The sequence below is a fragment of the Sus scrofa genome, chromosome 2 (genome assembly GCF_054392235.1).
Source record: "Sus scrofa isolate SSC_HxYL_T2T_F1_AM1 chromosome 2, Sscrofa_HxYL_maternal_Yorkshire_Landrace_v2.0, whole genome shotgun sequence".
NCBI lineage: Eukaryota > Metazoa > Chordata > Mammalia > Artiodactyla > Suidae > Sus > Sus scrofa.
The window spans coordinates 140395319-140408338 of NC_139384.1; the positions used below are offsets into that span (position 1 = coordinate 140395319).

At 48.6% G+C, this 13020-nt stretch overlaps 1 protein-coding gene and 1 long non-coding RNA gene across 3 annotated transcripts in view; one reads left to right on the top strand and one right to left on the bottom strand.

The window, feature by feature from the left end:
• LOC106509546 (uncharacterized) lies at nt 1-2740 on the top strand. The gene is made up of 2 exons (XR_001307177.3): nt 1-2326; nt 2599-2740. It is a non-coding gene; the product is annotated as an uncharacterized LOC106509546 (long non-coding RNA).
• An 8954-nt stretch (nt 2741-11694) lies between these two features.
• MARCHF3 (membrane associated ring-CH-type finger 3) overlaps nt 11695-13020 on the bottom strand; it is a 140688-nt gene continuing 139362 nt past the window's right edge. The window contains exon 4 of one of the 2 annotated variants that reach the window (XM_085009188.1): nt 11695-12625. In XM_085009188.1, coding sequence (XP_084865314.1) covers nt 12467-12625 — 159 coding nt within the window. In that variant the 3' untranslated portion in view covers nt 11695-12466. 2 annotated transcript variants of the gene reach the window in all.

The following is a 13020-nucleotide window of genomic DNA, read 5'->3' on the forward strand; positions in this document are numbered from 1 at the left end:
GCACATGGAGGTTCCCAGGCTAGGGGTTGAATCGGAGCTACAGCTGCCAGCCTACACCACAGCCACAGCAACTGGGAATCCAAGCTGCATCTGCGACCCACACCACAGTTCACAGCAACGCGGCTCATTAACCCCGCTGAGCGAGGCCAGGGATCGAACCTGTGTCCTCATGGATGCTAGTCAGATTTGTTTCCACCAAGCCATGGCGGGAACTCTGCATGCTGCAGTTTAGAAAATGCTGTCATGTAGGTTAGCTGATGTGACTTAGGAGGGGGCAAGGGATTCTGGTTTCTCTCTGGATCCAGAGCCTTCCACCGCCTTCTATCCTCTTAGGTGAGGCGGCGAGCCACAGCCTGGGGGCGCGGGGTGGGGGCTGCCCTTTCCCGAGCTAGTTAGGTTTCAGGATGCGTTTTTCCTGACATCAAGAAGCTGATTAAGTGTTCTGGTAGCGAGTCTCGTAAGGGGTCACTTGAGGTACCGCTAAGCAGAGGGAGTGGCGGACTCAACAAGTACTTGAGAGCAGGTCGGACCTTAGTGAGGCCACATGTTAGTCATGGGGCTGGGAATTGTTGTAAGTGGCCCAGAGAGTGTGCATGTACCCCCCACTTTTCCTAGTGGGCGGTAAGGGGCTGCGGACGACAGGAATTACTGGAACTGATGATTCAGCTCTGATTACAAAGGAGGTAAAAAGAAAAAATTTTTTTTTTTTTTTTTAATGAGAGAATAACTCTTCTTTAAAACATGCCAAGTGTAGTCATGGGTTATGTCCCAAATTTGTACTTTCCCACTTGAGTGGTCCTCCTCCACAGCCAGGCTGTACATGGAAGAAAGCAGCACTCATTGTGCCTTTGAACTAGTTCTGTGAATGGAAAGCCCCCGATAGGAGCCGCAGAGTTGTTATCACTTAATGGCGTGATCCTGAAAAAGCTCGCATTCCTGCTTCTCCGTTTCCTTATTTATAAATAGAGACGGAAAATAAAAAGCCCTATTAAAGTTGATGGGAGAGGTCGAAATGAATAGGAATTTCAAACTAATGATCCCTTCACATTTTTTGATGAGGGGAATCGGGAAGAAAGGTGAGGCTTTGGTTAGGAAATGGTAGGTGGTTCATGGCTGTTTGTGTACATAAGTCTGCAGTGGAGACAGGATTGGTCAGAGCTAACACTTGCGGTCAGTTGAATGGTTCAACAAGAAAAGCCATTGAGACTCCTGGAAGCGCTGCCTTTGACTCATTTTATGAATAAAAATTAATTTCAACAAACATTTGTGGAGCCCTCGCCGAGTACCATGTGGTGTCCCACGCACTGGCCAATACTAAGTAAAGGGAAATTGTGTCTCGACCCTGATGGAGCTTACAGCTCAGTGTGAGCCTCCATCAAAGATTCAGACAAAGACGGAAAAGTGCAGCCCTGCTAGGTGCACTTCGGGAGGGAAGGCAGCACACAGCAGGTCTGCCAAAGAGATCAGCTGGTCGCTCCTAAGAGGAGGCAGGACGGAGGCCCTTGTGATCTCTGCTTTTAAACAACAGGGGCAGAGGTACTCATGTGGCCAGTCGGTCACAAATGGACAACCTGACAGTGGCTGTCAAGGTGCCCCGTGTGCTCCGGGCTCAGGTGGAAACGGAGAGGATTTCTGGCACGTGTTTGCCGGTCCCTTCTCAGTTCTCCGCTGAGACCCAGAGGCTGAGAAAATCTTTTGGCTCGTGCCAGCTGGCCTCCCAGGGCACCGGGCCTGACACTCTGCCGAGTCTGAGAGCTGTACACCGACTTGCTGTGCTGGATCCGTGGAACTGAGATGACAACTGATCTTGTCCTTGATCAGGTGGCTGCACCAGGTTTTCATTTAAATATATAATATTCAGTCCTTCAGCTGGAAAGGGGATGGCTGCCACGCTGGGCAAAGCCTCCGGTGTGCTATGGCACCACGTGACCCGCCAGGGGGACTCCCCCCTCCTCCTGCCCAGGTTGCTAGAAAAAGTAACAGGAGTCCTTGGCTGGCAGCTCTGTCTCAGATGATGATGAAGATTGGGAAACACTGAATTATGAAATAAAGGAAGGCAGTTGGGGTGCTTTCATCACCCTTGGCACATGACTCCTAAGTTACAGTAATGAGCTCAGCCCTGTGATGGTATATCACAGGCCGCCTGGCTTGGCTTAAGCAATTTTTTTCCAGTGTGTTCTCGTCAACAGACTCAGGAGGCAACAGCTGACCCCAAGTGGATGACACTGGATGGTTAAAACGGAAACGAGCGAACTGCTCCCCCATACTCTTCTCTGGGGGAAGTGAGACAGGCAGGATTCCGGAAGGCTCTTGTTTGAAGAGGCTGGTTAGTTCCCAGAAGAGGTGGGAGGAGTCAGAAATGGGACCATGTCTGTTGCCCGTTAATCACTACTTGTATCACATGGTACCTTGATCCCTGTTTTGTCGGAAGAGTTACCAGGGAGTCCTGGAGACAGATGTAGTAGCCTCCCTTTATCTCTAAGCCCCTGACCCAGTTGGGGGTGGAAGGGGCACGCGGCCACGTCTTCCCCGCTTCCCCCGCCCTCCGTGGATCGACCGGCTTCTCTCACCTGCCGCCTCTTTCTCTCTCCTCCTCAGATCGTCCTGCTCCAGGCACTTCCCTGAGTGGTGCTGAACTGCAGAGCATGGGCGCAGAAGAGGCCGAAGGGGTTTCGGAGGATTTCTCTTTGAGACGAGCGGACTATTTACCCACAATAAAAAGAGCTGGCTCCTCTTGGGATTCTGGTGGTGGTCTCTGCGTGTGTGATGAGTTTTTTAATGTGCATGCATGCACATATGTGTGTGTGCCCGTGTGTGGGGGGGGTGTATTTTCTGGTTCACAATTCCTTTAAACTGGTGTTTTCCTCTAGGAGAAGAATCCCTTTTCCTGCCATTTAAAAAAGATGTAGAGTTGGTTTACACTATTGTGGTATATTCTTTTCCATTATAGGTTATTACAAGGTATTGAATATATTTCCCTGTGCCATGTAGTAGGTCCTTGTTGGTTACCTATTTTATGTATAGTGTGTGTATTTGTTAATCCCAACCTCCTAATTTATCCCTCCCCTGCCTCTTTCCCCTTTGGTAATCATATATTTGTTTTCTGTCTATGAATCTTCTTCTATTTTGTAAGTAAGTTCACTTGTATCTTTTTTTTTAGATTCCACTTATAAGTGGTATTGTATATTCGTCTTTCTCTGTTTAACTTCACTTAGTATGAGACTCTCTAGCTGCATCCATGTGGCTGCAAATGGCATTATTTTGTTCTTTTTTATGGCTGAGTAGTAGTCCATTGTGTATCTGGACCACATCTTCTTAATCCATTCGTCTGTTAATGGACATTTAGGTTGTTTCCATGTCTTGGCTGTTGTGAATAGAGCTGCATGTATCTTTTTGAATCGTAGTTTTGTTGGATATATGCCCAGGAATGAGATTGCTGGATCATATTGTAGTTCTATATAAAGTTTTCTGAGGAACTTCCATACTATTTTCCATAGTGATTGTACCAATTTATGTTCCCCCCCACAGTGTGGGAGGGTTCCCTTAGCTGTTTGCAGACTTATTAGTGATGGCAATTCTGACCCATGTGAAGTGGTACCTCATTGTAGTTTTGACTTGCATTTCTCTAATAAGTTATATTGAGCATTATTGTTTGTAGACATTTTGATGATGGCCATTCTGACAGGTGTGAGGTGGTATTGCATTGAGGTTTTGATTTGCATTTCTCTAATAATTAATGATGTCGAATATCTTTTCATGTGCCTACTGGCCATCTCCATGTCTTTGGAAAAAATATCTGTTTAGATCTTCTGTTCATTCTTTGATTGGCTTGTTTTTTTGATACTGCGTTGTACGATCTATTGGTATATTTTGGAAATTAATACCTTGTCAGTCCCATTGTTTGCAAATATTTTATCCCATTCTGTAGGTTGTCTTTTTGTTTTGTTTATAGTTTTCCTTTTTCTGTGCAAAAGCGTTTAAGTTTAATTAGGTCCTATTTGTTTACTTTTATTTCCATTACTCTTGGAGACAGATCCAAAAACATATATTGCTGCGATTCATGTCAAAGTGTGTTTTGCCTATGTTTGCCTCCCTGGGATTTATAGTACCAGGCTTACATGGGTCTTTTTTTTTTTCACCGCATGGGAATCAGTGTATTTTATTATTTTTTAATAATGATTTTTGTTTTTTCCATTATAGCTGGTTTACAGTATTCTGTCAATTTTCTACCATACAGCAAAGTGACCCAGTCACACATACATATATACATTCTTTTTTCTCACATTATCATTCTCTTTCATAAGTGACTAGATATAGTTCCCAGTGCTATGCAGCAGGATCTCATTGCTTATCCATTCCAAAGGCAATAGTTCGCATCTATTAACCCCAGATTCCTGGTCCATCCCACTCCCTCCCCGTCCCCCTTGGCAACCACAAGTCTGTTCTCCATGTCCATGAGTTTCTTTTCTGTGGAAGGGTTTATTTGTGCCATATATTAGATTCCAGATATGAGTGAGATCATATTTGTCTTTCTCTGTCTTCACTTAGTATGAGAGTCTCTAGTTCCATGCATTTGCTGCAAATGGCATTCTTTTGTTCTTTTTTATGGCTGAGTAGTATTCCATTGTATATATATACCACAACATTTAGGTCTTTAATCCATTTTTATTTTTATATATAAAGAACCCAATTTTTGGCCCTCTGTCTAGATGTTGTTAATTCATTTTGAACCACAGAAGGGTTTTCATTCACAAAGCTTTCTCCTCAATTTGTCCTTTGGGTGGCAAGTCTCTTATATGCCCTGGGGCCCACGAGGCACATCCTCCTTGCCCCATGCTGGGATGGATCAAGAGGATGTGCCCCAGCACTACCCCCTTCCCCCCTCCCCCTCCCCTCCCCTGCACCCTACACCCATCAGGGGCTCTTGGCAGACCCTTCCCCGCCTCTGCCTCTGCCTCTCCTCCACCAGGGGCTCTTGGCCAGGCCACTGCTGAACCGCCTGGAGGACTTTTCTGTTCCACTGAAAGCCTGGTGAGGTTGGGGCAGATCACCCGCCTGGCAGCAGGTCATCAGGACACACTCTTGCTCGCATCTGCCTGGGGATGCAGAGAGAACCAGAGAACCCCACATGCAAATCACCCTCTCACCTCCAACCCCACCTGCCTGCCTTCTCCAGCCCCAGCTGCGCCTGCCTCCTGTGTCCAGGGCATGGAGGCCTCTTTGGGGCTGCAGCCTGACGGATGAATAAGAGCTCACAGGTGCCTGAGTGAGAGTCTCAGCGGGGTGTGGGGTTTTTAATCACATGCGCTGAGACCGGCAGGCATTCTATCTATAACCGAAAGCATTTTTCATGGCACAGAACCTGAGGCCTCTCTGACCCCTGTCTCTGCTGTCAGGGCATCACTGTGCGGCCAACCCACTGTCCTTCCTATGCCGTTGGATGGAGTTTCATTCCAATGGGGCAAACTGCAGAGTCATTGACCTTGGCATTGAGAAGCCTCATAATGTAACATCACTAGAGAAAATGACCCACCTTGACCCTACAGCCTCTGATTCAGGCCTATTCTTGGTCCCTGGTGTTTCTGTGGAGCCTCTCACTCCTATAGCGCAGCTACAGCCCACCCACCCTCAGCTCACAGTCCCGGCAGAGCCCTGAGCCCTTTTAGGGAGTTTGTGTCAGGCAGCTGCGTATTACTCTGTTTTTTTTTTTTTTTAGATAACTTTCCACAGTGGAAAAGCATAAACATATATAAAAGTGGAGAGAATAGTTTAATGAACTCTGTGACACCTGTCTTCAGCAGGGATGCCCATCTGTCCAGTCTTGTGTCTCCCACACCCACCCTCTGCTCCGCCAGCTGCTGGGCTCCCAGGTAAGGCACAGACTTCCTCATAAATCCTTCACTGTATCTCTCAGAGGCAAGGGCTTTTTATAAACGTGGTCAATACTCTTTTAGCACACCTGAAACAAATAATTCCTGAATATGATCAGATATCCCGTGTTCCAACGTCCCTGATTGTCTCGAGATTTTTTTTTTTTTTTAGTGTTTGGTTTTTCTGAATCGGGATGTAAACAAGGTCCACAGGTGACATTTGTTGATACATTTCTAGATGAATTGTCCACCCCAAAGTGTCAAGAGTCCTGCTTCTGAGAAGCCCTGCTGCTGGTGTCATGTAACAAAATCTATCGACCCTTCTAACTCCTGCAAACTAATAAACAGCAATGCCTGATCACATGCAGGTTCAGTTTTTTGCAGGAACGTCTCGCAGTGTTTATATGCACATTTTTTTTTTTTTTCTTTTCAGGGCCGCACCCACAGCACGTGGAGGTTCCCAGGCTAGGGGTTGAATTGGAGCTGCAGCCACTGGCCACGGCCACGGCCATGCCCATGCTGGATCCGAGCCACCTCTGTGACCTGTGACCGACACCACAGCTTTCGGCAATGCTGGATCCCCAACCCACAGGGCGAGGCCAGGGATCAAACCCGCATCCTCATGGATCCCAGCCAAGTTTATTAACCGCTGAGCCACGAAGGGCCCTCCCTCTCTGCACGTTCTCCCGCGTTCCATCAGGAGGCGTTGGCTCTTCTCTTTCTTGTGATGTGAAGATCAACCTGTGGGTTTAGGAGCTGAGGGGCTGACTCTCCCATTATTAAGTTCCTCATCAGCTAATGGTTTTTGCACTCGCTAATGATCATTAGGCACATCAATGATTCATTTAGATTCTATCATTATTTCTACACATTTTAGGTTCAAGTTGTCCCTAAGGACTCTTCTCCATCAATTATACTCCAAGGTACAGTGCCCCCAAGACACTTTTAAAAAAAGCAGTTATTGGAGTAATGATTTGGTCCTTTAGCATGCTCCAAAGGTAACCATTGAGGTTTTAGAATCAGTATGAGCTCCTGAATTTTAAGGTAGAGAAGGTGTGACAACTCAGTAGCCTTGTTCCTTGCCATGCCCCTGTTGCCCTACTGGGGGTCTCTTTGGGTTGTATCCTGGGTCCTCGGACACGACCTGGGAGCCCACCTTGCTTTCTGGTGTGACACAGTGCTCCAGATTCATCTTACGCATTTCCTGTGCCTGCCCTAGACTCAGACGTTTCTCCAAGGAGGCCTGATTCTTTTTAGGAGGACACAGCATTTAGAGACCACAGCCAGGTGTGCCCCGGTTTTGAAGATTTTGCTTAAATAGCAATGAGCCTGTAAGAAATAAATAGACACAGAAGGGACCCACACTGTGCACGAGGCGTGAATGACGGCCTCTGCCTTTTCACCAGGTGCATCACACAAAATAAATCCCGCCCAAACCCCCTCAACCGAGGGGCACCTCTGCAGACCCTGCCTGAGTCTGAGGCTTCCTGTGGATTGAAGCAGGTTTACCCACAACGCTTAGATTCTCTCCTCTCACCCTTCGTGCTGACACAGGCTTCTGAGAGAAGAGGTTCAGATGCTGTATAGGTTGCTTGGCCAGAGAGGCCCCTGCTGTTGTTCTGTGAGGCCCGCGGGGCTGCCCCAGCCCTTCCAGAATGGTGCATGCCTTTGGGGAGGTTCTCACACACAGGCCGTCTCACTCAGGACCGCTCATTTCATTCCAAGATGCTGTCCACAAGGCCTGGGTCCCGTGCCCTTACACAGACTGCAGAATAGATGCACTGATGCCCAGATGACAGTCTTAGATTGATTCCCATAAGACTCCCTCCCACCCCGCCCCAATCCATTTCCCCAGTCTGGGGCCTGGTTGCCGGTAGTCCCTCGCTGTTGAGAGGCCTCAAAGAAGATGGGTTCTGAACGGTGTCCTTTGGACATCACCAAGTCACCCAGCAACCGCAGCTGCTGAGCTGGCACCCCATGTGGCCGGCCCTGCATTCACCAGTGCAGGCCAGTGAGAAGAAAGGTTAATGATGGGGGGAAAGCCAGTGACATTTTCAAGCTCTGTCAGCTTACATTTATACGTCGGCAAAATTATTTGCAAATTTCCCAAAAGCCAGTCTGAGCTTCCTGTTTAAGGGGCGGGGAGAGTTCTGCTTGTTAAACTGTAAAATTGATACCAATGGCCCTTTGTGGGAGGCACCCTCATCGCAGGCTCGTCCGCTGCCTCCCTGGCCTCTAGGGGCCCGTCTCCTTCTGCTGTCTTTGTGCACAGAATTCAGAGCCTCCAAGAAGGCGCTAGATATATGAGCTCAGTGACTCACGAGCCCCTCATTTCTGGGAACACAGACAACTGATGGGCTATATTTGTTTTCCTCCGTAGCGCTAGATCCAGAACTAGCACGTTTTAAAAATCTGTGATGAATTCTCAATTAGCCATAGGCTCCAGTATCAGGAAATGCAGGGATAATTGAAATCCACGCATAACTCAAAGATCTCAATCGAGTCAGATGTTTCAGTCTCCAGAAGGATCTCTGCCAGTTCTTTTTACTCCCAAGCACAGTGTGCTCAATAAATGTGCGGATTATTTAAAATTAATTTTTCTGTCTCTTTTTTGAAAACTGTGGTCCTTCCAGTCATTGATCAAAGTTGTCAAAACCCAGGCAACAGTGAGTGGAGGAAAGAGGAAGGAAGTTTATTCAAGACCGTTTACTGGGCGCCTTATAGACCTTACATGGACTGTCTGCGGTAGGTATTATCCCCATTTTACAGAGGCAGAAACTGAGGCTTACAGAGGTAAGGTCACCGGTCCCCCCGAAGCTGGGACCAGATTCAAAACCAGGTAGCCTGCCTCACAGCTGGTTCTCTTCCACTTTGTCCCACTGGAGAGCAAAGAGCCAGGCTCACCCCAGAGCAGTTCAGCTGCAGCGGAAAAGCAGGATGTTCCCAAGCCATCTCCTAGACACTGACACTTTTGTAAAGTCAGAAAAGGTGGACTGTGGGACGTCACAGCCCATGTATTTCTGCAGGACTGACATTTTGGACGGGGTCTGCACTCCCCAGGCATCACTGACTAGAGACAGTTTCTCATCACTTCAGCCTCCAGCCAGCACCCTTCAAAATCCTCCCTGCACTTAGCTGGGAGGGATGGTGTCCCACCAGGTCTATTCAGGTCCTGACCTTTAGACCTAAAATAATCCTGAACCCTGTCCTTACCCGCTGGCCCACTTCTCATCCCCACTGAAGGCTTCAGAATCACAGCCTTGAATTCTTCTCCAGCACAAGGGCTGCCAGCTCTGCGGCTGATCTGCAGGGAGCTTCCAGGAAGACCCTGGGGCAAGCGGAGAGGAAGCACGCCTGACTCCCTTTTCCACCTGTGCTTCCTCCTCCGTTCTTTCCACCTTGGGTCACTCCCTGGCGAGGGCAGGTTGAAGACAGGTTTTGTGAGCGCCTGCCTCTCTGTAAGCTGTGTGGCACTGCGGGGCTGGGGCAGACCTGTTTCGCTTCCATTTTCTCCTTGGCTTCTCCACGTGCCCAGATGAGCTATTTCACCGAAAATGAAATGACACTGGCTACAGCAGCAAGTGGCCGCCCCAGGTGCTCGGGGCACAGGGCGGACGGGAGACCCGGATGCAAAAGCCAAATACACGCACCTCTAAGTCATGCCATTTATTTTTCCCTCAATTGGGTTTTACAGCTCGTCTGAGCGTCTGTGCAGTTCTCTGAGGAGCTGGAACATTTGTGTGAATGCTGCGTTCCTGTCCTTCCCCAGATGAACACGAGCAGAAACAGCACACGTCTGCACACGGGGCTGGCGACAGCGCCCTGGACTTGTTTCTTTTGTTACTTTCCCCACTGGCTTCACTGTGACATACACGTCTCTGATGTTCTCCAAAGAAATGGTCCAGATAGGATGCGGCAAGGGGCTCGGAGAGAGGGCTGTGGGGGCGGGAAGCCGTGAACCACACCAGGGCACTTTCCCTGTCCTAACTTGTTCCTTTTCCTGTTTCATCATTATGGATCTTTCAAAAAAAAAAAAAAAAAAAAAAAAAAAGAGGGAGAGAGAACAAGCTGACAGGGCTGCCCTAACCCATGCAGTGCCTTCACCCTGGTCAGCAAGCGTGCCCACCTGGGGATAGATGCGGAGCTGGGACTGAAGTCCCCACTGCCCCTGCCCACTTGGCTGGTGCCTTGTGCCTATGCTGTGGGTTCCCTGGCCCCTCCTCTCTGGAACCCCCTAGGGGCTAAAAGTCCAAGAGAGGGATGAAGATTCCTCCTAGAGTTTTCAGTATCCCACATGGGCCCTGGGGCAGGGATCAGAGCCCCTCAAGAGGAGAGACTGGCAGGGAGGTAACAGCGCCTCCCTTGGCAGCCAGGGTGTGCTGCCCACCCCCTACGCCTTGCTGCTGGACTCTGCTTAACTTCCCAGGTTCACATATGGGGAAAGAGACATGGCCCAGGTGCAGTCCTGCAGGTGCCAACCTTCCCAGCCCGGAAGCCCCAGCAAACTGCTGGGACCTGCCTGCCTTTGATATTTTGCTTCATTATATCTCGTCTCAGGAACCACCCGTAGCAGGACTTTTCTGCAGCGAACCTCGATAGGAAATGCTAACTGGGAATCTGCTGCTTTCTGAATTCATGGAAGAAGCAGAGAGAAGAAGGGGCACGGTCCTCTCATGAACGGGAGTGTCATTGAGTTGAAAGGTGTCACTGGGTGGATGTCATTTATCAAATATATTACAGGGTTGCAATTCACAAGCTACCAAGTTGGACTCTTGGCTCTGGAAATTTAATGTGTGACAGCTGCGTGCAGCCAGTGGTGTCCAGCATTTTAAAAAGGTCAATTAAGAATCGGTTGATGGTGGTGCAGCTAATGACAGCCCAGAGGGGTGAGCAGGGCCGAGTAAACAGAAGGGCTGAGACGTATATTACCGGAATTGAAGTGTCGATGTGAAGCGTGGTGGGGAGGAAATCTATTGTCACAAGCCATAAAGCACATCTGAGTTTTGCTGCGGAGAGCAGTACAGCTGTTTCTCTCCCCAGGCGGCACGGGGAGCCGTCTGTGAGCGGAGGGCACAGCAGACAAAGGCGGCACCTGCCTGGGCTTGATCAACCTGCAGACAAGAATCACTACCCTCCTCACCGTCTCTTCCTTTGCACCTTCTGGAGCATAAGGCAGAGGCACTGGAGTGACAGTCGCAGTGTGGGTCATGTTCTAGAAATCCGTACTTGATGCATCCCCCAAAGCTGGGCTCTGCCTGCTCTTCCAGGCATTTGGGTGGCTGGGCAGACACCCTGAGGGCCGACCGGCACACATGCTTTTTCCTCAGATCACACGTCGGTTCCTTGACTTCCACGCACACACAAGTGCAGGTGCGGTCTAGACCCTTTACGCGGTGATGGAGGGAAGAGGCACAGGGAGCCCTCAGAGAAAACCGATTCCAGCCTGAGACAGAATTGGCTTGTAGTTGGGGAAGGCAACTGCGTGGGTCTCTTCTTTTTCTTTTGAACATCAGACAAAGGGGTCTTGGACTGCTCGGCCAGGCTTTTTTGCCACATCTACCTGTCAAGCTAGAAATTCAGCAGAGCAATGAGAATGCTCATTGAGATGCGAAACAGGTCCAGGCTTCCTAGAAATGTCTAATGATCCTCCAATTCGTTGTGAATGCAGAATTAAGACACGCACTAAAGGAAATGGGGTAAGAACACCCACCTTTCTGCTCTTCCTCCCCCCGCCTTTTTTTTTTTTTTTTCAAATCTACTTTGGGAAACTTCACAGGTTTTATGATTAAAAAAAAAAAAGAAAAGAGTACTACAGTCGGTGGGGTTTGTCTTTCACACACTGGATATTTATTATTAGAAAATAGCTTCTATCAGCTGTCAGTACCAAACAAGTTGAAGGGAGCGTGCTTCTCACCATAAATTTTTTTTCTCCTTAATGAAATTTAAATAAACAGCTCACTGTGGGAGAGCTGCCACAGCTTTTTTTTTCCTTTAAAACCTGAACAATTAAATGAAGTTTAGTACAAAACATCCTTCAAATACGACGTGTTCTGCAGTTGTTACGCTGTTCCTTGCGTAAGGGACACGGAAGAGATGGGAAAGACCACTCAAGCTATCCAATTATCCCAGAGAACCTATGGCAGAAGCTGCGAAACAAACCAACAAACCCAAACAAAACCCATCCACACCATGAAACCAGTTTTAACGTTGGCTTTTTAAATTTGATTATCATCTAAGTTTAATATATATATATATTTGAAATAGTAATAAAAAAGGAAGAATCGGACTGCATCATTAGCAGGACAACCTTCCTCATGGGTTAAAGAGGCGTTCAGAAAATTCCATACAGTATCTGCTCAATAAACATGTTTGGCAGCTTAGCAAATATCATATGATTGCAGCATCCACGGTCTGAAGTCAGATAGCATTTGCTTTCTTCGGGCGGAGTCCTTTGCTCGGGGCGACGAGATAACATGGCTCTGGATGTTCTTCCACCCACGGGCTTGAGGAAGGGTTTGGGGGTGGCTCAGTGCATGGCCCCAGTGCAGAAACTTCCAAACCCCAAACAAGGAATCAACCCACCAATCACTCCAACATCAAACGATTGTCTCCTTTGAGTTCCTCTTGGCAGAGTGGAGGCCCAGCAAGGACTGCTGGTTGGAAGGTACGCTGACAGACTTTGGAATGAGCAGAATCACCCTCTGATTGGTCCGACGCCATTCGTTGTACAATCGACAGTGGTACCTAAAGGACACCTGGGGTGAGGAGAGGACATATAAGCGAAGCTTTCAGGTAAACGGAAGCAAACATCAATCCAAACAACAAACATGTGGTTTAAAACAGCTCCAAACAGCAGTCCAGTGGGGCAGGAGCTGGGGCCAAACTGCCATACAGGCAGCTGAGAGCTGGGGGACTGGGTCCCCACCGAGAGCGAGCACCCACGTGTGAACACAGCGTGGGGCTTCCCAGCTCAGCCCTCTTCATACCAGGTAAGATCAGGGTATTGATGGGAAATGGGCTTCCTCCTCCGTGTGGATTTATTTTCAGGCTAGTGGGTTGGGCTCCAAAGTATCAGTGGGGAAGGTTGGCTGGAGGCAGAAGGCAGAGTGGGTATAGCCACTGGGCAGTGTGCCTTTCTGGCTGGTTTTCT